Source organism: Xenopus tropicalis, chromosome 6 (genome assembly GCF_000004195.4).
Source record: "Xenopus tropicalis strain Nigerian chromosome 6, UCB_Xtro_10.0, whole genome shotgun sequence".
Lineage (NCBI taxonomy): Eukaryota > Metazoa > Chordata > Amphibia > Anura > Pipidae > Xenopus > Xenopus tropicalis.
In genome coordinates this window covers 69,092,806-69,119,264 of record NC_030682.2, presented here as the reverse complement: position 1 = coordinate 69,119,264, position 26,459 = coordinate 69,092,806, and the positions used below count along the sequence as shown (strand labels likewise).

The 26,459-nt window shown below is 37.3% G+C and overlaps 1 protein-coding gene across 1 annotated transcript; it reads left to right on the top strand.

Annotated features, from left to right (window-relative positions):
* Positions 1–2,281: 2,281 nt before the first annotated feature.
* exoc3 (exocyst complex component 3) lies at positions 2,282–26,459 on the top strand. The gene is given in 13 exon segments (NM_001005685.1): positions 2,282–2,430; positions 4,445–4,595; positions 7,184–7,403; positions 9,365–10,046; positions 11,610–11,727; positions 15,021–15,146; positions 16,144–16,244; positions 17,312–17,422; positions 19,487–19,634; positions 23,373–23,495; positions 24,043–24,204; positions 25,396–25,523; positions 25,755–26,459. Coding segments are annotated over 12 exon segments (2,244 nt in total). The 5' UTR covers positions 2,282–2,430; positions 4,445–4,451; the 3' UTR covers positions 25,936–26,459.

Sequence of the window (26,459 nt, the reverse complement as noted above, 5' to 3'; positions counted from 1 at the left end):
GCCCCCTTAACTCTTGAATCTCCCCTGCTAACTCAAGCTCACAGGTTTACCTTGATGTTTAATTGTCCTGGGAAGAGCATTTGTGACAGGCAAGGGTCAACTATCAGCATTCCTCTCCTTGCTCCTGCTCATCGGTCAGGGGCTGGCAGTGCACTCTGTCTTTTATCAGGCAGAAGAGGCTGCTGTCTTTATTTGTGTGCTGGGCAGTTTCGCCTTGGCCTCCCCTAACATATATCTCTCCGGGAATCTCTGGCAGAGCACAGCATGCAGGAGAAGAAAGAGGTATTGCTGATAAAACATAGCAGACATTTAAAAGGGGCCCTTATAAGTTTGGCAAGCTTAAGCTGGCCTTGTTAGTATGGCTAGAAATTCTAGTGGTACATTAATATTGTTTTGCTTTCAACTGATTAAGAATGGAAGGAAATAACATATTTATGTACCACTGGAATTGACCCTGTTTGTAACTTTGGAAAATGCACAGAACTGTTGGCATGTCTGAAGTTGATATGCCCTTTATCAGTTTATTTAGTAATTTTACTGGCATGTCTGGGGTTAATATGCCCTTTATCAATTTAATGTCCCTCTTTCTCCAAATGAAATGTTGGGAGGTATGCATAATACACATATTGGGTGCTTATATTGCAGCAGCCAGTGTCAGATGTAAAAATTCACATGCAATATTTTCATTTGGGTGCCTCTGTATGCCACATAGTTCAGTAAATCTATGCATATTGGGCATCAAACTGTTCAGTAGACGAGGGTGTTCGTATTTAGAATGTTTTATGTTGATACGTTACTAAATGTGGTGTATATAATGGATAAATTGCAAGCTTTGAGACAATTTTCAGATATTACATAAAAATCACTACTATTACTAGCTTAGTTTTGCTGTTTGGTGCTTTGCCATACATATTTACCCATTTTACATTTGGCATAATGAGTATTTTCAAAAATATAAGAACATGAGATTTTCTGGGGTCAACTTACTTATTTGCCACTTTTACCATACATAAATCAGGCAGTGTATTTTTTGGTAGTATAAATATATGCCATGAAATATGTATGCACTAACTTCATTTTTGGGTCTCTAAATGTCAGATACTTTGGTAATCCTATGCACAATTGACATTAAACTGTTCAGTGGACCCTTGCCTTTCATATTTCCATATTATTTTGTGGTACCTAATGCTATGTGGGAGATAAGATGCTTGAAAGTGGAAGCTTTGAGGCGATTTTTAGGTATTTTGGAAAGACATGGGAACCCCTTATGAAATTAACCCTAATGTGTAATTTCCAAAAATATAAGGTCTTCAGGGGTCAAAGTACTTTTTTTTGTTTTTATCCGACAAAAAATGCAGTCATTCTGTTGAATTTTTAGAAGCTAAAGTAATTGCTGGGGAAATTTGTATGCAAAAAATTCCTTTCGGGTCTCTAAATGCCAGATACCTTGTTAATCCTATGCATAATTCGCATCAAACTGTTCAGTGGACCCTTCTTTTTCAAGTGTGAACACACACACATTTCTGGAGGTTTTGTCATCTTGTTTTATTACTGTTTTACTAAAAAAAAAGGTGAAATCGCCCTTTAAGTTGCAAGGCTCAGTTCCCCCAAGAGACCTGTTAATCTTATTAGTTACAATTGCATCTAAGTGCAGGTGTTGCTTGTTACGTTTTCAGGGTTCTCTGCCAAAAGCTACCCATTTAATTAAGTTTAAGAAACATGATATCTTTTTAAAGGTTCAGTGCAGGAGATCAAAAAGAATCCTGGACTCTGGGCTGAGCTGTTAAAATGGTTTTGAGATATTTACGTCTTCATACCTCATATCTGTGTGAGAATGTTACTGATATGGACCTAATATACAATAAGCAAAAAAAAAAAACAAACTAAAATGATGGCTATTCCACTTGGCCCTAGTTTGCAAAAAAAACTCATTTTTTAACAACCAGGAAAAGTATTTATAAATATAAATGGCTTCCAATGAAATTTGCTGCTGATGTGGTGGTAAGAAACCAACACGAAAAACATGATTTTATTTTTTTCTAACAAAAGTAGGAGGTGCGAGCAGAGCAAAATTTCGGGGCGCTAACGCGAGTTAACAACTTCGTTTTGCGTGACGTTAAGTTACGCAGGCTCGTCACTCCCACAAGGTGGCTACGTATTGCGTTATTATTGTTACGTGTAGTCGTGCTCCAGTCTCGCGTGATGAGATTTGCGGTCGGAATTTTCTGTAGAACAGCAGGTTAGGAGCCTGCAATTGACAGTGTTCCGGGAGCTGGAAGTAGCAATACGGAACTGTGGGTTGTGTTAGACAAAGCAGGGCTCTTGGACTGTGTGACAGCTGTGTAGGGGAAAGAAGATGCAGGCATTCTAGCAGCCGCCGTCCCTGCTGAAGTCTGCAGCCTACTGACATTAGGGGGCCTGATATTCAAAGTAAGTGTGGTAGAGCTGGGCCCAGAATAACTGTCCATCTTGCCCCCACCCTCCACCTCTCCCGTTGATAGTATTGCAAGTTACACGATATTCATAAGGGAAAGTATTGTGTACTTTACCTGATGGGTTATTGCACAGTTGTCCATCTACACGCACTTATTACTAAGATTATTAATTACTGTCAGTTTTTTTTAAATAACTTTTCTTTGAGGTGAACCTAATTTCCTCATCAAGGTTTTATTTCAGTACTTATTAACATTTTTCTTTGGAAACGTTATCAAAACGTGTGTGATTAAACACATGTTGGGGTATTGTATGAAAAATAGAATTCATAAAAACTATTCTTCTGTAGAGTAACATCTTTCTTAAGCAGCTCATTTTTATGTTTGTTATATGGCATTGCTGCTTTGATTTCACACTTAGGCCCCACTTAGGGGCTGATTTACTAACCCACGAATCCGACCCGAATTGGAAAAGTTCCGACTTGAAAACGAACATTTTGCGACTTTTTCGTATGTTTTGCGATTTTTTCGGATTCTGTACGAATTTTTCGTTACCAATACGATTTTTGCGTAAAAACGCGAGTTTTTCGTATCCATTACGAAAGTTGCGTAAAAAGTTGCGCATTTTGCGTAGCGTTAAAACTTACGCGAAAAATGCGCAACTTTTCGCGTAAGTTTTAACGCTACGCAAAATGCGCAACTTTTTACGCAACTTTCGTAATGGATAGGAAAACTCGCGTTTTTACGCAAAAATCGTATTGGATCCGAAAAATTCGTAAAGAATCCGAAAAAATCGCAAAACATACGAAAAAATCGCAAAGTACCGATCATTACGAAAAAAAACGCAATCGGACTCCATTCGACCCGTTCGTGGGTAAGTAAATCAGCCCCTTAGTGTTTCATAATCTAATCATTTATATAGGACATTCTGTGCATTAAGCTACCAAGAAATGCTCTCCCCTTTAAGCATATTTAAAAGTCACCCTGTTAATTATCTTGGGCTTAAAAATGTTTTTATGCCAAATCTACCTTTTAAAGGGGACCTGTCACCCTAAGAAATAATTCCAAATTGTTTTCTTTTGTGTTTGTCAAGTAAAATAACCTTCACTTACAGTATAAAAATTATTTGAATCTTATTTTCTTTAGCCTTGGAATTCACGTTTGCAGCAAGAAGACAGTCGCCATTTTGTGGACACTGTTATTAAGGCAAGCTTTGTATCTTGCCAAAATCTTGTTTCTGTGCCAGTATGGGGGAAGTTCTGAATTCAAAGTGAAAGTAACTGTCTGCTTCCCCCCCCGTCCCTCTTGTGATGGATATAACTTTATGTACTGGACATGGTCAAATCTGTGCTAATGCAGGCAACAGATCTCCCAATAAAGTAAATTGCCATGGGAAAACATACAGAGGAAGAAAACTTTAGACAACTTGGAAAAGTGAAGCTCTGCTTATGCTTTCCTACCAGCAATTTACTTTAATGCCAGTGGGAAAGCATCTGGAGGAGATTAGTTGCCCATGGTCACAAAGATTGATTGTAGGCAGCTAATCTAATGTACCATGTGCCTTAAAGGGGTAATTCACCTTTGAATCAACTTTTACTATCCTATAGAATGCCCATTTCTTAGCAGCTTTTCAGTTGGTCTTTTTTTATTTTGCATAGTTTTTGAATTATTTGCCTTCATTTTAGGACTCTTTCCAGCCTTCAAACAAGCTAAACAATTAAAAAAAAAATTCAAATAATAACACATTAAACATGAACCCCTGTAAAATATGCCTTCTAGTAAGTTTATTCCAAATAAATAAATGCGTTTTTGAGAGAAGCTTTAGCCCCTGTCACCTAGCTCTCTTTAAAAACAGGATTATGTTGATCTAGCTGATACTGAATCTATAGCAATCTATAGAAGTGTGTGTAGTTGGAAATTAATGTGAAGAGAAGTAATTGCTTTTGTATCATGCCTTAATAATTACCCCCTTTATAATTATGTCACACATTATTTACATGATTTACTTTTAGGCACATGATGGAGGAGCCAGACAGGGAGGCAGTGGCCACAGCGGTGCAGCGAGTGGCTGGGATGCTGCAAAGACCTGATCAGTTGGATAAGGTAGAACAATACCGCAGAAGAGAGGCTCGAAAAAAAGCATCTGTTGAGGCTCGGCTTAAGGTAGGTAGGATAGTTTTTGTAAGTTCTGACATTAATTTGTTGTTAAGAATTGTAGAGGCCTACCTGCAGTAAATCTGATGGCTGCATTAAACCGAATTCTGGTAATGTACAGTGAAGGAAATAATTATTTGACCCCTCACTGATTTTGTAAGTTTGTCCAATGACAAAGAAATGAAAAGTCTCAGAACAGTATCATTTCAATGGTAGGTTTATTTTAACAGTGGCAGATAGCACATCAAAAGGAAAATCGAAAAAATAACTTTAAATAAAAGATAGCAACTGATTTGCATTTCATTGAGTGAAATAAGTTTTTGAACCCCTACCAACCATTAAGAGTTCTGGCTCCCACAGAGTGGTTAGACACTTCTACTCAATTAGTCAACCTCATTAAGGACACCTGTCTTAACTAGTCACCTGTATAAAAGACACCTGTCCACAGAATCAATCAATCAAGCAGACTCCAAACTCTCCAACATGGGAAAGACCAAAGAGCTGTCCAAGGATGTCAGAGACAAAATTGTAGACCTGCACAAGGCTGGAATGGGCTACAAAACCATTAGCAAGAAGCTGGGAAAGAAGGTGACAACTGTTGGTGCGATTGTTCGAAAGTGGAAGGAGCACAAAATGACCATCAATCGACCTCGCTCTGGGGCTCCACGCAAGATCTCACCTCGTGGGGTGTCAATGATTCTGAGAAAGGTGAAAAAGCATCCTAGAACTACACGGGAGGAGTTAGTTAATGACCTCAAATTAGCAGGGACCACAGTCACCAAGAAAACCATTGGAAACACATTACACCGCAATGGATTAAAATCCTGCAGGGCTCGCAAGGTCCCCCTGCTCAAGAAGGCACATGTGCAGGCCCGTCTGAAGTTTGCCAATGAACACCTGAATGATTCTGGGAGTGACTGGGAGAAGGTGCTGTGGTCTGATGAGACCAAAATAGAGCTCTTTGGCATTAACTCAACTCGCTGTGTTTGGAGGAAGAAAAATGCTGCCTATGACCCCCAAAACACCGTCCCCACCGTCAAGCATGGGGGTGGAAACATTTTGCTTTGGGGGTGTTTTTCTGCTAAGGGCACAGGGCAACTTATTCGCATTAATGGGAAAATGGACGGAGCCATGTATCGTGAAATCCTGAACGACAACCTCCTTCCCTCTGCCAGGAAACTGAAAATGGGTCGTGGATGGGTGTTCCAGCACGACAATGACCCAAAACATACAGCAAAGGCAACAAAGGAGTGGCTCAAGAAGAAGCACATTAAGGTCATGGAGTGGCCTAGTCAGTCTTCGGACCTTAATCCAATAGAAAACCTATGGAGGGAGCTCAAGCTCAGAGTTGCACAGAGACAGCCTCGAAACCTTAGGGATTTAGAGATGATCTGCAAAGAGGAGTGGACCAACATTCCTCCTAAAATGTGCGCAAACTTGGTCATCAATTACAAGAAACGTTTGACCTCTGTGCTTGCAAACAAGGGTTTTTCCACTAAGTATTAAGTCTTTTTTTGTTAGAGGGTTCAAAAACTTATTTCACTCAATGAAATGCAAATCAGTTGCTATCTTTTATTTAAAGTTATTTTTTCGATTTTCCTGTTGATGTGCTATCTGCCACTGTTAAAATAAACCTACCATTGAAATGATACTGTTCTGAGACTTTTCATTTCTTTGTCATTGGACAAACTTACAAAATCAGTGAGGGGTCAAATAATTATTTCCTCCACTGTATGAGGCATTTTGCCCTATGTTTAGCCTTGTGTATGTTTGTTGTGCTGCTTATCATTTAAACAGAGGGCCAGTATATTTATCATACTATGTAAAAAGTGGAGTAAAACATTACCGGTGATGTTGCTCATAGAAAACCAGAGCAAAGCAAAATTGTACCCTTATGGAGCATTTGTTTTTTTTTGACTGCCGGGTCAGTGACCCAAAATTGAAAACTGGATAGAGATTGAAAAAGAAGGTAAATAATTTAAAAAAAAAAAAAAAAAAAAAAATATATATATATATATATAAATTTATATTAACCTTTCATTGTTCTTTTAACCAACAGATAGTTTAAGTGTAAAGTGACCCATTAAAGCATCTTGCCAAACTGGAATATATATATCAGTAAATATTGCCCTTTTACATCCTTTTCCTTGATCCATCATTAGTGATAGGCTGTGTGCTCCCTCAGAGATCACATGACCAGAAATAATGCAGCTCTTACTGTAACAGGAAGAAGTGTGGAAGCAAAAGGCAGAACTCTGTCCATTAATTGGCTCATGTGGCTAGCATGTATGTGTGCCTTGGCTTGTTTGTGTGCACTGTGAATCATATGATCCCAGGAGGCGGCCCTTAATTCTTAAAATGGCAATTTTCTATTTAGGATTACCCAATAGCCCATACTACTAAAAAAGTATATTTTTATGAAAATGGTTTATTTAGATGAAGCAGGGTTTTTACATATGAGCTTGTGTATGCAATGGAGACCTACATTGTTTGGGGGTATAGTTTTCCTTAAATAACTGCTAGAAATTTAAGAGCAAAATTTTTATTAGAAATATCTGTCTCATGTGTCTTTAAATTCACCCTCTATTTTTATTTAGGCAGCAATTCAATCACAACTTGATGGTGTCAGGACTGGCTTAAATCAACTTCACAATGCACTTAATGATGTAAAAGACATCCAGCAGTCCCTTGCAGATGTCAGCAAGGACTGGAGGCAGAGCATTAATACAATTGAGAGTTTGAAGGATGTGAAGGATGCAGTCGTTCAGCATAGTCAATTGGCAGCTGCTGTAGAAAATCTTAAGAACATTTTCTCAGGTAAACAGTGTGGCTAGAGTTATTTATTTCCATTTTTGTTTGTCTCACCACATACAGTAAGTGGAGCTTATAACTACTATCACACACACACACTTTGGTAAATTTTCTAATTCTCTGTGTGCAATTAGCCGTAAAGTATATCGCCGGCAGGAAAACATACATGGAGCTTCGTTTTCCAAAGTCATCAGAAGTTACCTCACAAGTATAAACTGCCTCTATGCTTTTGGATTGTGAAAGGAAACTAGAAAACCTTGTGGAATTACATATAGTGCCGAAGCTACAGTCGAACCTAGCCCCAGCACTCCAAGGCTAACCATTTCCCCACCTCCCTGCATGTATTTAGGCAGGAAGGTGATGCAATATTACTACAGCTGCAAAAATACCTTCAAATCTATTAAATGCAATTATGCCAAAAATTGATTTTTTGTGCAATCAAAGGTTATGCATTTATGCCTTGTTACCTAATTAAGGGAAACAAAGTAAAAGATTCAAGCTCGTCTTTTACAAATACAAGTGGTAACCAGTTAGTTTTTTTATAATACAAATTTAATATGAAGCTCTGTTAAACATGCAGGTAGGTAGAAGAAAAGTTCTTTATTACAGGTATGGAATCCCTTATTCGGAATCCGTTATCCGGAAAGCTCCAAATTACGGAAAGACCCTCTCCCATAGACTCCATATTAATCAAATAATTCAGAAATTTAAAACTGATTTCCTTTTTCTCTGTAGTAATAAAACAGTACCTTGTAATTGATCCCAACTAAGATCAACAATCCTTATTGAATGCGAAACAATCCTATTGGGTTTAATTAATGTTTTATTGATTTTTTTTTTAGTAGACTTAAGGTTTGGAGATCCAAAATACGGGAAGACCCCTTATCTGGAATACCCTTGGTCCCGAGCATTCTGGATAATGGGTCCTATACCTGTATTAAACAAAAGTTTGATGTCTTAAAGAAGAAGGAAAGGCTAAGTCACTTGGGGGTGCCAAAATGTTAGGCACCCCCAAGTGACTTAGATCGCTTACCTTCTACCCCGGGCTGGTGCCCCTGGTGCCCCAGCCCGGGGTAGCAGCGATCACTTCCTCCTTCCTCTGCCGACCTTTAACAGAGATGTCGGCTTTTTCGCTCTACTGCGCATGCGCCGGACTCGGAGTCCAGGGGAAAGGGAGGCGGAAGGAGGAAGCGAATCGCCCCAGGTGCCCCGGGCTGGTGCGGTTTTCTCCTAATAGGGGCACCAGCCCGGGGTACGAGGTAAGCGATTCAAGTCACTTGGGGGTGCTTAACATTTTAGCACCCCCAAGTGACTTAGCCTTTCCTTCCCCTTTAAAGAGGTCCTCCTTTCAGAAAAAGAAAACATATTTGTAAGCACCCTTTCAATATACATTAATGAAACATTTGCAGTCATTTTAAACTTATTTGTAAATATGCTCATCCTTTTCCCTCTTTGGCTCTAAACACTTAAACTATGTTGCAAGTCAGCTGATTAAAAGATCTGGAGGGGGCCTGACCCCTGTTACATCAGACCCAAAAAGCACAAAGCGATAAACAAAAACTAGTTTCCACTATATTTACAAATAACTTTAAAACCTGAACATTTGAATTGATGTAATTAATTTAATTTTAATGAAATGTTTTTGGAAATGTGTATGGGATTAAAAATGCACCTTTGTCTGTTTTATTGCAATATATGGTGGTCTACTATAGCTCTGGATAACGGGTTTCTGGATAAGGGGTCCCATACCTGTAGTTAATAATGCACCCAGTGTTGTAAAATAAAAGGATAGTATAAGACACTGAGGATTTCCATGACAGGTCTAGTAGCCTCATATTTTATAACAGAGGGTACATTATTCAGTAAGTCATCACTAAGCACAGATATTTAGTATGTGTATATGTATGCCATGCACAAAACACACACAAAAATTAATTATATCGGTGGTTGCCTTTTGATTTTATTAGTACCTGAGATTGTACGAGAAACCCAAGATCTCATTGAACAAGGGGAACTTCTGCAAGCACATCGCAAACTGATGGACCTGGAGTGTTCTCGAGATGACTTAATGTATGAACAATACCGTATGGACAGCAAAAATACTCATGACATGAACCTAATCCAGAATTACTTTGGCAAAGTGCATCCACTGTCAGAAGAGCTGGCTAAACAGCTGTGGATGGTCATACAGAGGTCCATAGTCACAGTTCGACGGGATCCTACCTTGCTTGTCTCAGTTGTCCGTATCATTGAAAGGGAGGAGAAAGTTGACCGCCGTATGATGGACAGGAAAAAGCAAACTGGTTTCATCCCTCCTGGTAGACCCAAGAAGTGGAAAGATAAAATGTTTGATGTTCTTGACAAAACAATAATAACTAGGATAGAAGGGAGTCAAGCAGATACAAGGGAGTCGGATAAAATGTGGCTGGTGCGCCATTTGGAAATCATTCGGAGATATATGCTAGAGGATCTTATAATAATAAAAAATCTTATGGTGCAATGCTTTCCCCCAAGTTACAACATATTCAACAGGGTATTGGATTTATACCACCAAGCATTATCTTCCCGAATCCAGGAGCTGGCATCAGAAGAGCTAGAAGCAAATGAGATTGTTAGTCTTCTTACCTGGGTGTTAAATACCTACCAAAGGTAAAATATTCACTTTTTTTTTTTATGGGGTTGTATTACCTTACCTATGACTAATTTTATATTTTCAATAGAATGTTTATATTTAAATTAACTTTTGTTATGTGAACTATTACGTGACACAGAGCTAATGTTTTAGATTGGCTTTTTGCCATTACCGTATTTAAGATCTTAAAATGTTGTGTGTAGTTGACCAATGGCAACCAAAAATCTGACTTTTAGTGAGTCGTTTTTTTTTTTTCTTTGTTTTGTAACTTTTACTATTCATCACAGTTATTATTTTTAAACGTCTGGTTGTTTTTAAAGGAGAAAGAAAGGTAAAAACTAAGTAAGCTTTATCAGAAAGGTCTATGTTAAAAACAGCAATAAGCACAGAAATGCTGCACTGACTTCTCTGAAAAAAGATTGTTTGTGTCTGTAATTCCTGTGCCACAGACATGCAGCTTTCTGCTCTCTCCTGCTCCCCCCTCCCTCAAGAATGCTAAAAACTCACTCCCCCCCCCCTTAGGAATGTGGCTCTGAGCCAATCAGCAGGAAGCTGACTCATAGGGGCTGATTTACTAATCCACAAATCCGAATCCCGAATGGGGAAAAAATCGGATTGGAAACGAACATTTTGTGACTTTTTCTGTTTTTTTGCGATTTTTTTTCGTCACTGTCGCAACCTTTTCGTAGCCGTTACGACTTGCGCGAATTGTCTCGACTTTTTCATAGCCATTACAAATTTCGTGAATTGTCGCGACATTTTCATAGCCATTACGACTTTCGCAAATTCTCGTGACTTTTTCGTATTGAGCTCGAAAAATTTGCGACAATTCGCGAAAAAGTCGCAAAATATCGACCATTACGAAAAAAATGCATTCGGACGCTTTTCGGACGTTTGTGGATTAGTAAATGTGCCCCATAGTCTTACTAACTGAGCGTGTTCACTTGGTCTCGGGTCTCTGTGCAGGAGTGAGGCATTATGGGAACTTTCTTTACACAGCTCAGCGTTTTTTTTTCTTCCTGTTTGGCTTCTGATCTTCTGAACAGGTGAAATATGGGGAGACTTAAGGGCACTATTGAGATAACTGAAGGTATGCCTGCAGCTTGAGATTAACTCTTTACTAGCCTTTCTCCTTTTAGGGGGCATTGGGCAACCAGAAAGCAAATTAAATTTCAATCTGTTGCAGAACAGAAAGTTAAATAAATTAAAAAAAAAAAAAAAAAATCACTAGTTTGGCTTGGGATACCATTGTCACATAGTTTAAGGTAAACTTACTTTTATTTTAGTATTTTCTAAAAAAGTCAATTTCTCCCATAATTTTCTGGTTATAACACTTTTTTTCAGTCAAAAAGCAGAATGTAAATGCTCTCAAACTACCAGGTCAACTTAGATGCAGAGAAAGTCATGTTGCTGCTTGTTTATTGAATGCTTTGGGTCATTTTGGAATTTTGTTTTTGTTCCTTTATGCTACTTTCGGTAACTCTGTAACCTTTACTGTACACCAAGGATATGTTGATCTCTATCAGGGCCTACTATTTCATATTCTTTTATTATTGTAACTGTTGTCATTGACCACACAGTGTAGAGATGATGGGGAACCCAGAGCTGATTCCAGAAATAAATGTGAAGTCACTGAAGCCACTTCTTTCTCAGGACATAGTGGACCAGTTGCTCCATAAATACATGGCAACTCTCAGAGTAAGCAGATGTTGTCTTCTTTTATATCTTTTTAGTCTGTGTATAAAGGGGACCTGAGGACCTAAGAAATAATTCAAAATTCTTTTCTCTTGTGTTTGTTAAGCAAAAAAACCTTCACTTACACTATAAAATATATATAATATATATACATAAATATTTTTTCTTTCAGTCCTGGAATTACACAATCACAGCAAATAGGCAGGTGCCATTTTGTGGACAAGCTTATTAAGGCAAGCTTTGTATCACCCCGAAATCTTGTGTATGTGCCAGAATGGGGGCCTGATGCCCAGGCCCATGCACTGGCTACACAATTAGATGGTCAGGTGGGAGGGGGAAAGTAAGCTGAACTGGAAGTTAAAGTAATTGTCTGCCCCGCCTCTATGCCTAAGGCATAGAGGCGGGGCAAGCAATATATGATAGACAGCTGGGATTTTTAAATGCCTACAGCTTTTTATGTCTGGGTGACAGGTCCACTTTGGAAGTGTTGCCAAAATGACTTCTTAGCACATTGTTTAAAGTGGACCTGTCACCCAAATAGTCCTCAAAAGTATAAGGCATTTGAAACTTTTCTTTACTTTTCTTTATTTTTAGATTTAAATGTTTTGTACTCATCATCCTCTGTTATTTGGGGGGATGTTCTTTTTTACATTTAATCTAAATCTATCATTTAGTAATACTGCAATACTAAATGTGTCCATTTTAGTTTTATTATGTATAAACAACTGTACTACCTGCCTGTCACTGTAATAATGTATATTGGATGCCAGTGCCCGCTTATCTCACTGTACATAATGTCCTGGGATTACACTACCAGTACTCTTACTCTATTGATCAAGCCTAGCATGACTCATTCCTATACAGAAGGAAGGCTAGACTCGATCAATCGATCGCTGCATAGTGGACGCTTCCCCTGATACTTCACCTGCATTGCCGTATCGCCTTTCTTCAAATGACCGGAAGGCAACTTTTAACAGGTATTTTGTACTACAGCATTCAAAATAATAAATGGTTTGTAGGATAGGGCAATTATTGGGGCAGGGTAGAATAGATTTTTTAGTTAAAAATTTTTAGTGTTACTTTTCCTTTAAAGTGGATGTGGCATTTAAAAGTAGGCGTGGGCAAACTGCTGTGGTGAGCTATGTCCAACATAACTCCTCTGGAGGGACAATGTATTGTGTACAGCCTTGTGCACAAGAATCACTTAATCTGCCCTTGCTGCTCTCTTGTCATGATACATTGGTGAGCAGCTTTGTACCAGTAATGTATATACAGGCATTATACAGGTTTTCAGGAATTTTTAGGCTCCACACAGTTGTCTGATTGGATCGCACAGCACTATATAAATGACTGATTGATTTCACTCTTTGAGCTTGGAGAATAAAGGAAAACTTTAATAAGGAGCTGCTTCAGTCTGTAGCTGTTTACATCTATATATACATTGCTTGAACCTGGCAGACAAACGGAATCCCCTGAGAGTGGAGTGCGGTAGAAAAATTGTGATAAAAAGATAGGTGACGGCAAGAAAGAAATAAGAATAAAACTTAAATTGCACTGGAAATGAAAACAAATAGACAACAGGAGAGAAATCATGAATGAGGAGGACAGCAAGGTAGAGAAGGGAAAATTGAAAAATAAAATACATTGAATAATATGGGAAGTGTTAAAGTGAAGCAACTTTATATTACACATTAACCCTTTTGCTGCCAACCGATTTGGTCACTTGTGGTATTTATATTGCCAGGCACTTTTGAAACATTTTACACTCTTTCACTTTAGGGGCCTTTTCTAGGGGGACCTTTAGTTTATCCAGGAAAATGATATATTATTTTTTAGGACAAGATAATCTTTCACAGTATTTTAGAATTTTAGTGTAATTTCACTTTTATAACACAAAAAAAGGCTTTTAAATGTAATATAATGTAAAATATAATTTTCCATAATATAAAAGCTTATATCAAAAACATAATTTAATTTATGCACTAAAATGCATCTGATTTGCAAAGTCATATATCTTCTGTACAATTGTATAGGTCACCAAATCCCAGTAGTACACTACCAATTTTCTAAAGCACTGCTTCAGAAATCTGCATATTCAAGGGTAAAAATTCCACCAACAGCAAACCCTAGCAAACTATACATTTTTGGAAAGGGCAGGTTCTGATGAATCCAAAGAGGCAAATATCCCTTTCTACTCCAAACTACCAAGTTGCATTGGTTTACTAAAATTATCGTTATCATTGTATCTCCTACAAGTCATTAAGTAACAGGATAAAACACCATAAATAAGAATGGCAGTCATCCTGTGAACAGTTTGATGTCCACTGTGTATAAAAGATGTGGCATGTAGGGACCCTGGGATAAAGATACTTCATGGGGAACATTTACTAATCCACGAACGCTCCGAGCATTCGTTTGACTTTTTTGTCGCTTGTGCAAATTTTTCGTACCTTCCGCAACTTTTTCGTACTTGCAACAAATTTGTGCTTCAAAATCGTATTGTTGCACCGAGTACGAAAGTTTCGGATTCATTCAAGCTTCGTTATCGTGACTTTCCTTGGGCCAGGTTGGAGCTGCAGAGTGCCATTGATTCCTATGGGAGGCTTCCAAAATCATGCACAGAAGGATCAAAGTCGGAAAGGTTTTCCTGCATTTTACGAAAATTTTGTGACTTTCAGATTGCCAATATGATTTTTTCGTAAGCATATTTGCGATCTTAAGAAATTATCGTATCCAATCGGAATTTATACCATTTGGGAACTTGTGATTTCATGAATCTGGCCCCATGTGTTGTATTAATTTACAGAAAGCCATATATTTTTGGAAAGTACACATTTCTTCAAATTCAAAATGGGTACACATCTTTCCACTCCAAACAACCAAACTGCAAAGCTTTCCTAAAGTTGGCAATTTTGAAGACGTTTCCAAAAACCACCTCAAAGCTTCCAATTTGCAACATCTTATCTCCCACATATCATTAGGTACCAAGATAAAACATCTTAAATATAAACTCCAAAGGGCCACTGAACAGTTTCATGCCCAGTGTCCCAATTGATTTACTGTACTCTCCCTACGTTTGTGTTGTCATTGGCTGTTATGTTGCTATATTTACCATAAATATATTTTCATATGTAAGCAAACATTATCTTTGCATAGATGCTTGCCATATGTCTTTGATATATGACATATAAAATATTAACAGGCCATTTCTGTTTACCATTGCTTTTACTATAGCTGAGCTTGTGTTTTTGTGCATTGCGTGTGTGATTTAACCCTTGGTATGCTTTTAAATGCAGTCTAACATCATTGCCTGGTTAAGAAAAGCACTTGAGACTGACAAAAAGGATTGGGACAAGAATACTGAGCCTGAAGCTGACCAAGATGGGTACTTCCAGACTACATTGCCTGCCATTGTTTTCCAGGTAAGAAACCACTACTGTGTTGAGTATATACGCGTTTTTCATTCTCACATTCAGCTTCATTTGATCGTAGAAATTAAAAACCGATTTTAATTGCAAGGTTAAAAACATGTTGGATGGAACTAGGAATACAACAACAATGCATTCAGCAAAATTTGTCTGCATGCTGTTTATAATTTTGCCTTAAAAGTATTTGCCCGATGCTTTTACTTTACTTATCTGATTCCCGGTGTTCCTGTATGAGGGGGGCTGCCATATTTGTGCAGCAGTAGTTAGCATTAGAAACTATTATTGACAGGTTGAGAAGTGACAGTCAGGTTGGTAAGAATCAGGTTTAGGAACTTTGAGTAACAATTACTTACAAAAGCAGCCCTATCAGCCAAAAATGATTTTTGTGGCAACAGTTTTATCACTATAATGAGGTCTGTAAAGAATGTGTTTTCTAAGATGGTAAAATTGCTCTGCACACAACCAACACTTGTGGAATGAACACCAGCTGCAAGCCATGCCTGATCAATGCCATCAGAGGCCAACCACCCTAATGCTCTTTTGGATGAATAGAAGAAAATGTTACCAATTATGTTCCAGTGTCTAGTGGAAAGCTTTCCAAAAAGAGCATATTTTTAGGAAAATAGTTTCATCTGATTCAGTTACAATATTAGCAACAGTTGTATATAATCAACCTGATTGCAAAATATTTCTAACAATATTTGAAAATATAATTTTAAAAAAATCACATGAGTTCGTTCATACCCAGAGGGAAGACATTAGGAATTTACGTAAAACCCACAAATGAAACTAAACAGGCTGATGTTCAGTATCTTGGTATGCAAGAACATTCAGTAAGGGCTCTGTTGTATTATGGTCAGTTCTAAAGGATATATGAAGTTCACATTGGGGCAGAGAACCATAATATAACTGGCAACATTTTGCAACTATTGATTATCCAGTGCTGTTATGTTCTGCCTTCTATGTAATTTTTTTTTTTTTTTTTTTTCAGATGTTTGAGCAGAATCTGCAGGTTGCTGCACAGATTAGTGATGATTTAAAAAAGAAAGTCCTTCATTTGTGCCTCCAACAGATGAATACTTTTCTAAATAGGTATAAAAAGACATTGTTTCACATAATTCTGACACAAGCTGTTTTGTGTTGTTTGCTTGCCTTCTATTTTGTATTTTCACTTATAAGGTATCAAGGTAGTTTATTGAAGTGAAGTCTACCATTTTAGCTCCAAGTCCCAAGACTTTCTCAAAGTGCAGAAATAAAATACTCAAATCCATGAAAACAGTCTGGTGTAAAAACACCTGTTAAACTTAGCTTAAAGTAGTATTTTGGCCTGATTTATGAAAAATTCCCAAACAAGTCCCAGCAAGTCTGCCAACTGTTCCATAGTGCAGCAAGGCTAACATGATAGGGAACTGAATCCTGTCTTTGCTTGTTTTACTGCAGGACTGTGCTTGGCTGTTCCCCTCCTCCTGTGCTTCTGGCAGGGACCATAGGACATGCCCACCCCTCATTTTAAAAACTGCCAGGGACTGTAGCAGGTTTAATTTATACTTAATTTATATTTCCACAAAATATTGTTCTTTAACAACAGTAATAGGGTGTTTCTCCAAGAACCCAATCAATGCAGTGCCATTTTACAACAGACAATAACATTTAAAGAAGATGTATAATTTATTTGAAGCAAATTTTTCTCTTATGCCTCACCTAATATGGGGCCTTTGTGACAAGCAGATCATGTTAATAAAAATGCATGTTAGACAAAGTACAATATACAGTGTATATGTATATATATATATATATATATATATATATATAATATAGTGTGTGTACATTTATAATTTAGAACTACTTATAAAAGTGTACACTGAAATTTTTGCAGACAAATCATACATCCGTTAGTGCTCTGTTGAAATCAACAGGACACAAAAAACAGGGCTTAGAAAACTTGATAAGAAACCAGCATACCTTTCTACGTTGTGCTACACTAGTGTTTCCTACACTACGTTTCCAAACTGCTTTTATGCTGAACATAATGGTCTAACACTGAAAAACTTACTTGAAAATCTATTTTAGTTTTGATGATTTCAGTAATTATATTTCAACTTAGCAGTATGCATACGTGCCCATGGTTTGATAATATATTATTATTTATCCCAATACAGGTACGCAGAGGAAGCCCAGCTTTATAAAGAAGATCATCTTAGGAGTCGACAGCATCCTGCTTGTTATGTCCAGTATATGATTGCTATTATCAACAACTGCCAAACTTTTAAGTAAGGATTTTATGTTTCCAAACTTAGGACAAAGATTCTAGGACAGGTATGGGATCTGTTATCCAAAAAAGCTCTGAAATATGGTAAATATGTCCTTCATTTTATACTGTACATTGTAGTTTTTGTTACCTAAGCTAGCACAAATCTATTTTGACAAGATAATAATGCTTCTGAGTGTGATATTTCACTTTACATTTTAAAAGCATTATGACAGGCCTTTTTGCCCAGAAAACTTCTCAACCGTTCTGAATAACAGATCCTATACCTGTAGTGTGAGTCTGTAAATATTAACCTTAAGCTACAGAATATATTTCTTTACTGTGTGGGAGAAAATGTAAAAATGCATTCAGCTAGAGGCAAGGGTAAAGAATAGTGATGCAATAGTAAGAAATTATGCTTTATTGAAGAAAGTAATCAAAAATCCAATATTGTTGTCTGTCCAAACTGTAAAAGTTTTTGGATGTCTGTATCTGTCCATGTCTGTGGGTTTACACATGCACTTGGCACACAGGCAGTTGCTGTCTTGCAGCATCTTTTGGTGTGCTGAGAAACCAACCCTATACGTGTATCCAAATGAAATCTGGGCAATTTTCATGGCTGACTCTCAATATGCATAGAGGGTGCACATTTTGCAGCAACTTGGGTCATCCAACCCCTTAATAAATCAAATACCCTAGAAAACTATATATTTTAATACTAAATCTAAAACCAAAATGGGTAAATACATCTTTCTACTGCTGTGAGGCATGGGGAATTTTTCTTGTCTTGATGTAAAAATAAGGTTTATTTTATTTCACAAGACCTCCATTAAAAAAAAAAAAACACAGAAAAAAAAAATAAGCAAGTCTCATCACACATCAGAGACTTGCAAAGCAGATTTTGTTACAAAAAAAAAAAATAAAAATCCTGCTATTCCCAACATACAGCAACTCTTCTGAGAACCATCAGAGAACCACTTTACAATGACTGGGTGCTTGCAGAACCCTCCAGCCTTTTATAGGAGTCAGAGCTTCCACAATGCACTGCAGTATTCCCTTTAAATTACAGGAATGGAGACCCTAAAAAACCATTTTATTTTGAAAGTGCACATTCTGTTGAATCAAAAATGGGTAATTGTCATTCTAATGCAAACTACCAAACTGCAGCTATGCTAAATGTAGCAGTTTTTATGAAAAATTTCTGAAAATCATGTCAAAACTTGCAGTTTTAATCTATATGCCCCACATTTTGTAACTTAACAAACATAATACATATGCAATAAAATGGTTAAAAATGCTACAAATTTTCCAATATAATCACCAAATAACATACAAAAGGTAATGCAGTGTGTGACTGGCAAATAGATTTGTTAGGAAATTAATGGAAATTAAACTTTTTCACTGCATTGTGTATGTATTTTGCCTGGAAAAATTAACCACAATTGCCTTTGTATGTGTACACCTGGCATACTTCACGTTGTCTGTGTGAGTATGTGTGCACTCTGAAAATCTGCCCCCCCCCCAAATGTATGTGTGGGTGCAAGTGTGTGTATTCGTGTAAAAAGTGTTATTTGTGTGTGTGTGCAGAGCAGAGGAAGCAGGAAGAGGAATAGGCTGCCATCTCTGCAGAATCCTTTGGGAGGGTGATGCTTAGGGGAGCAGGAGGTACAGGCAGCAGACTTTTTCATGTGTGGGTACGATCACTGTTTCATGATCGTGCCCAAGGGCCCATATTTACTCATTGCCTACGGGCTGATGAGCAAACAGGGAACAAAGAAAAGGCTGAAAGTGCTCTAGAATTATGTCCATGCCACCTGCTTCACTGTAATATGATATTCCGTACTTCTCAGCAGGCCACATGGTACTAACGTACCAAAAGTATATTTACTTTCTACATGGGGGTTAGCTATGTGGCCATCTGGACATTTTTAAAAATCTTTTAGCTTCCTTTGCTATCAAATATAAAATTTGCCATACTTGTGAAAAATCAAAACCTTGGAGATGAAAGACCGTTAAGTACAAAGTGACTATTTTCTTCAAAATCAAAATGCTGTCATAGATAAGTTTAGATAATGTTTGTTTCTAGAGAATCCATTGTCAGCTTGAAAAGGAAATATCTAAGAGATGAAGATGACATAATAGGGTTTGGTTCCTCTGCTATGGACACAACATTGGACAGTATTGCCAATGATGGATGCTGTAGCCTCTTAGATGAGGTCTTCATGGATCTAGAGGTAAGTAAATCCTTTAATTATTTCAATATTTACATTAAAAGAACAACAGCTGAAAGAAATCCTATAATTACATGACAAATGATAACAGCATACAACATTATCAATCTCCTTGCAGAACTTGTCATGGACTTAAAACCATGTTGGATAAATGTTGGTTTTGAATGTTGGAATTTTTTACGTATTTGACAGCAGTTGTGCATTATTCTTTTTTCTTATCTTTATCAGTATTAATTACTTCTAGTTTTTTTTGTATCATTTGTTTCTCCACCCATCTGCCACTTTTGTCTTGTTTCAAGGGCTTAAAGGAGAAAGAAAGGTAAAAACTAAGTAAGCTTTAACAGAAAGGTCTATGTAAATACAGCCATAAGCACTTACAGAAATGCTGCACTGACTTCTCTGAAAAAAGATTAGTTGCAGCTCTCTGTTCTCTCCCCTCTCCTGCTCCCCCCTTTCTCAAGAATGCTAAGAACTCACTCCCCCGTTAGGAATGTGGATCTGAGCCAATCAGCAGGAAGCTGACTCATAGGGGCTGATTTACTAATCCACGAATTTGAATCCGAATGGGAAAAATTCGGATTGGAAATGAACATTTTGCAACTTTTTTGTATTTTTTGCGTTTTTTTTCGTCGCCGTTACGGCTTTTTCGTAGCTGTTACGATTTGCGTGAAAAGTCGTGACTTTTTCATAGCCGTTACGATTTGCTCGTACATTGTTGCGACTTTTTCATATTGAGCGCTCGTAACCGGCGGGCAAAACTTTCAGACTTTGCATGATTTTGGAAGCCTCCCATAGGACTCAATGGCACTCTGCAGCTCCAACCTGGCCCAAGAAAAGTCCCGATACTGAAGCTTGAATGAATCCGAAACTTTCGTACTCGGTGCGAAGGCTACGAAAAAGTTGCGACAATTCGCGAAACAGTCATAATGGCTACAAAAAAATCGCAAAATACCAATCATTACGAAAAAAACGCATTCGGACGCCTTCGGACCGTTCGTGGATTAGTAAATCAGCCCCATAGTCTTACAAACTGAGCATGTACACTTGGGGGCTGATTTACTAATCCACGAACAGTCCAAAGGCGTCCAAATGCATTTTTTTTCGTAATGATCGGTATTTTGCGATTTTTTCCTAAATTGTCGCAACTTTTTCGTAGCTGTTACGACTGTTTCGCAAAATGGCGCGACTTTTTCGTTGCGTTGCGAATTGTCGCAACTTTTTCAGTATCGTGACTTTGGGCCAGGTTGGAGCTGCAGAGTGCCATTGAGTCCTATGGGAGGCTTCCAAAATCATGCTAAGTCTGAAAGTTTTGCCCGCAGTTTACGAGTGCTCAATACGAAAAAGTCGCGACAAGATACGAGCAAATCGTAACGGCTACGAAAAAGTCGCGACAATTCGCGCAAGTCGTAATGGTTATGAAAAAGTCGTAATGGCGGCAAAAAAATCACAAAAAATATGAAAAAGTCGCAAAATGTTCGTTTTCCAATCGGAATTTTTCCCATTCGGATTCGTGGGTTAGTAAATCAGCCCCTTGGTCTCGGCCTTGGTGCAGGAGTGAGGCATTATGTGAACTTTCTTTACACAGCTCAGTGTTTTTTCTTCCTGTTTGGCTTCTGATCATTGGAACAGGTAAAATATGGGGAGACTTAAGGGCACTATTGAGACAACTGAAGGTATGCCTGCAGCTTGAGATTAACTCTTTAGTAGCCTTTCCTTCTGCTTTAAAAGAGGTTTCACCGTAAAAAAGATTTGTTTTTCATAGTTAAAAAAAAATTGCTATTAAAAGCAGTATCTGTCTGGCTGTTTCTATTTTATCCACTACTGGCTTTGACCCAAACAATTTTCAAGCCAGCTGATAAGACTGATTAAAACTGGAAACATCAATTAATGAGACAACCTAGAGAACAGGAAAGGGATAAACAAGTACTGGTTACACCTGCAATTTATTTTACAGCTAGCTTTAAAACCACCAAAAATAAGTATTGGACGCTTTCATTTACTTTAGCAGCTAGGCAGTATATTGCAAATGAAACTGGAAGATGAGGACCTGATGATGAGTAAGATGAGCAAAATAAAGTAAAAATGAAACCCTCTGTTTTTTGGTTTCTTCTTTAACCAGAAATAATTATTTGCAGGCTGTAAATAGGCATATTAGGATGGCTAATCATTTGAAAACCATACAAAATAGATGATAAAGAACTGTTGCTTAGTAAAGTTCCATCTATAACAAAATATAAGTCAGTAAAAGAGAAGGAAATTCATTTTGGTATTTTACTGCCAATAGATTTGCCACATTAATGCAAGCTAGAACACCATATTTATTCTGCAGAAAGCTTTACCATAACTGAGTAAACAGCCCTAGAAGTTCCCTCCGTTTGTTTAAAGTAGCAGCTGCCATTTTAGCTTGGCCCCCTAGCTTCTGTGCTGCTGGTAGCATAGATCACACATTCTGATGAGCGGAGGAGTAAATTTTTATGAATTCTTATGGGAGGTGGGGCAGCAGGAAAAGGGAGAGAGAGAAAGCCTTATACTGAAGTAAGGGGCTGATTTACTTACCCACGAACGGGTCGAATGGAGTCCGATTGCGTTTTTTTCGTAATGATCGGTACTTTGCGATTTTTTCGTATGTTTTGCGATTTTTTCGGATTCTTTACGAATTTTTCGTTACCAATACGATTTTTGCGTAAAAACGCGAGTTTTCCTATCCATTACGAAAGTTGCGTAAAAAGTTGCGCATTTTTCGTAGCGTTAAAACTTACGCGAAAAGTTGCGCATTTTTCGCGTAAGTTTTAACGCTACGCAAAATGCGCAACTTTTTACGCAACTTTCGTAATGGATACGAAAAACTCGCGTTTTTACGCAAAAATCGTATTGGTAACGAAAAATTCGTAAAGAATCCGAAAAAATAGCAAAACATACGAAAAAGTCGCAAAATGTTCGTTTTCAAGTCGGAACTTTTCCAATTCGGGTCGGATTCGTGGGTTAGTAAATCAGCCCCTAAGTGTACACAAAAGAAGACAAGAAATCCTGTGTTTCTTTTGATAGAGGACTCAGCCTTTCTGTGAGTGCTTATGGCTGTATCTACATAGACCTGATAAAGCTTACTTAATGTTTACTTTTCCTTCTCCTTTTAAAGGGGAAGTTTCCAAATATTTATTCTATTTTTTTTTCCAATAGTTCTCCAGAATTAACAAATGTCTTAGTTTTATATTTTGGGCTGTTTTTCTTTCTAAAGCACCTTTTTGTGGTGGTGGTGGCGGGGGTTTGACTTTGTAAGCTATTCTAACACACTACATTAATTGTTCTGTTCAGCCCTGCTGACCATAACCCTGACTTTTTTGAAAGTGATCGCTTATAATTGATGTAGAAACTGAAAACTGAACTTATAAAAGGTTCATGAAAGGTGACCAACCCAACCCAACTCAAGTGAACTTTCAATGTAAGCAGCTAGACTGGCTTAGCTGTGATTTTTGGAATCATAGATATAAGGAGGAGGAAGAGTTTGAACTATTCTCATTAGCTTGTCTTGCCTCAACAAAGAATACAGGAATACCTACTGTATTTGGCTATGACATTATCTACCAATAAGAAAATCTCCTTGTGTTTCTAAAGACAATTGTTAATATGTGTAATTTCCAGAAATCTGCTGGGAAAATGCAGATGGCTAATTGTTTTGAATATATTGCTTACTTCTTTCAAAATTGATATCTATGGCTTAATGCAGTTGATTGCCTTTCTTAGCAACATCTTAATGACCTGATGACAAGAAAATGGCTGGGAGGATCAAACACAGTGGATACAATTTGTGTTACCATAGAAGACTATTTTAACGACTTTGCAAAAATTAAAACACATTACAACCAGGTACAAATGCATGCTCCATTTTTATTTCTAATCATTTTTAGAATCTTAAATAGCTCTGGCTAGTTTGTAGTTTTTTTACTTCTGTTAAAATAGCACACAGCAAAATAGAGAAATAATTCCTCTGCCATCGTTTCTCTAACAATTATATGAGAAGAAAAAGAAACACTTAAATTTAGTCTACTTCAGATTGCAGTTTAATTTGGCAAAAATACACCCTCCTGTTAAGAAATTTCCTAAGGTATTCAGAAATCTTGTTAATCTATTTTGACTTCAAACAGCTTTCTTGCCCATGTGCAAATCTTGGTATTAGATGTCTGAAGGTACAGTATTAGCCCATATTTTTCTAGAACTTTAGTTTTAGGCCACCAAACATTACACACACACACAATAAATATATATATATATATATATATATATATATATGTGTGTATATATATGTATATGTATATATATGTATATATATATAACTGTATATATATATAATATGAATATATATAAAACAGTATGCATGAGTGCATGATTTTGGCTATTTTATGATTGTCTTCAGGAAATGACTATAAAAGCTCACAGGAAAGTAGTGACAGAGTACATTAAAGCAATCATGCAGAAGCGCATCTCCTTCAGGAATGCTGAGGAACGCAAGGAGGGAGCAGAGAAAATGATAAAGGAAGCGGAACAGTTTAAATTCCTGTTTAAACGCCTTACTGCTGTGAGTATATTTTGTGCTATTAGGTGCAGTTATGGAATCTATTATCAGAAGCACTATATACAATTAATGCTTTTAAGAGTGGCTTGGATGATTTCTTGAACAAGCGTAATATCAACTAATTGTAGATTTTCAAATCCAATAGCAAAGTATAGGTATTGGTATGTATAGTTATGTAAGTGTATAGAGAGTGTAAGTATATGTATGTATGTGCACTGGTGTTCGTTTTGAGGAGTTAAACTTGGTGGACTGTGGTATTTTTAGCTATTTGTTTTTTAACTTAACTATGTTAACAAGTTAATAGAGCTTCTCCAGCAGTATTCTGCATTGAAATCTGTTTTTCAAAAACACAGATTTTTTGATACTTACTTTTAAATTTTTGCACAGGGCTAGCCATATTCTTCATTTCCCAGGGTGCCACAGCCATGTGACCTGTGCTCTGAAAAACTTCAGGCACACTTTACTGTTGAGTCGATAGTAAGAAATCCAAGTCCCGCTTGCGACTCCTCCAGTTACATGGGAGTAGGAGAAACAATTGGTTACCTGAAAGCAGTTCTAATGTGTAGCGCTGGCTTCTTCTGAAAGCATAGATTCGGGCGCAATGCACTGAGATGGCTGCCTATACACCAATATTACTAAACAAAAATAGTATTTGTTCAAGAATAACATTTTAAATAGTAGCGTGAATTATTAGCTATGTAAACAGTGTATTTTAGAAATAAAACGCATACCATAAAAATCATGACAGTATCCCATTAAACTTTTTTCAGTGCTCTTAAGAAACTGTGCTCCATATTACAATAAGACGCCATATCTGTAAGAATTCTGGATAATAGGTCCCATACCTGCAGCTGCTTAATAGTCAACTGTATATCAGTAAGGATACTTTTCTTAACCTCCTTTTTGTCTATTAGTACTTACCAGTGCTGACAGTAATGTTTCATATAAAAGCAGGGTAATTTTTTTCTGTATAGGCACCGGAGGGTCAATGCTTCATTTGGTGGCAAAATAAAAAAAAAAAACAAACAAACACCCTCCACCTTCTGACATCTTTGGCTAAATCCAGTAGTGGAGCTGAGCGGGAATAAGGGTACCTGTCTCAATAAGTTAATGTGGCAAAAATAATTTGTAATCCATGGAAAATGTACTGTTTTTTATTTTTGGCTGTTGGAATTAACTCACTTCTTCTTCAAGGGCTTTATTGAGGACACTGATGGGCTGTGTAACACGATTATAGATATTGCAGAGGTTTTGAAACTGACAGACCCTTCATTGCTTTACCTTGAGGTCTCAACTTTGGTCGGCCGTTACCCTGATCTCAGGTAGTAATCTTCTCTTTAAATAGTTTTCTTTTTTTACAAAGCAAGAGTCGGTGATACCAACTAACATCCCTTGCATCTTACATCAAGGTGCAGGTAATGGAACCTTGATGTTCTACAAGGGCCAGATGCACAATTCTTGTTCATTATCCACTCGATAGTGCTGCTGTGGCAAAATTATTGCTGTAACACTGATCCAATAGAGTTTTTGTAATAATTTCTTTTAATTTGCAGAGATGACCACATTGCAGCTCTTCTTGCTGTGAGAGGGGATGCCAGCAGAGAGATGAAGCAGACTATCATAGAAACTGTGGAACAAAGTCAAAGGCAACAAAGTGCGAACTACACACCAATATTTAAAGACATTATTGTTCCAACGGTTCCATCTTTAAGTGTACCAAAGCTACTGAAATAGTGCTGAGGTTTGCAATAGCTATTTTTTGATCAGTCATTATTGAAGTTAACTTTTTTTCATTGAGATACTACATCTATGATTTGTCTTCAAGGGAGACTAGCAGGAGATTTTCGTAAAAGTAAGCTAAAGTAAGTTTCTTTTAGGGTTAGGATATGAAAAATTGGACTTGTCTGTACAGCTTGTATTTCTTGATGCAGGTTGTCATAGAATTGTATCTTTGTTGTACATAACATATTCATTTTGCACCTTATTGGATGGAAATGTAGTGTGAGTTTAGCATTTACTCAGTGGACTTTAGGGAAAGAGGGTTAATGGGTACTATAAAATGTAAAAGATTGTGATACTGTTGCCAAAACACCATTTTCCCTTTTTGTATCCTAGTACAGTTTTACATGGATCAAATGTGGTTAACTGCTGTATGAAATTGTCTATTTCAATTTTAATGAAGGGAATATTTTACCATTAGGGTACAATATATAGACATTATTCTTACAAATAAATTGGGTATTTTTCAGTCACTGAAA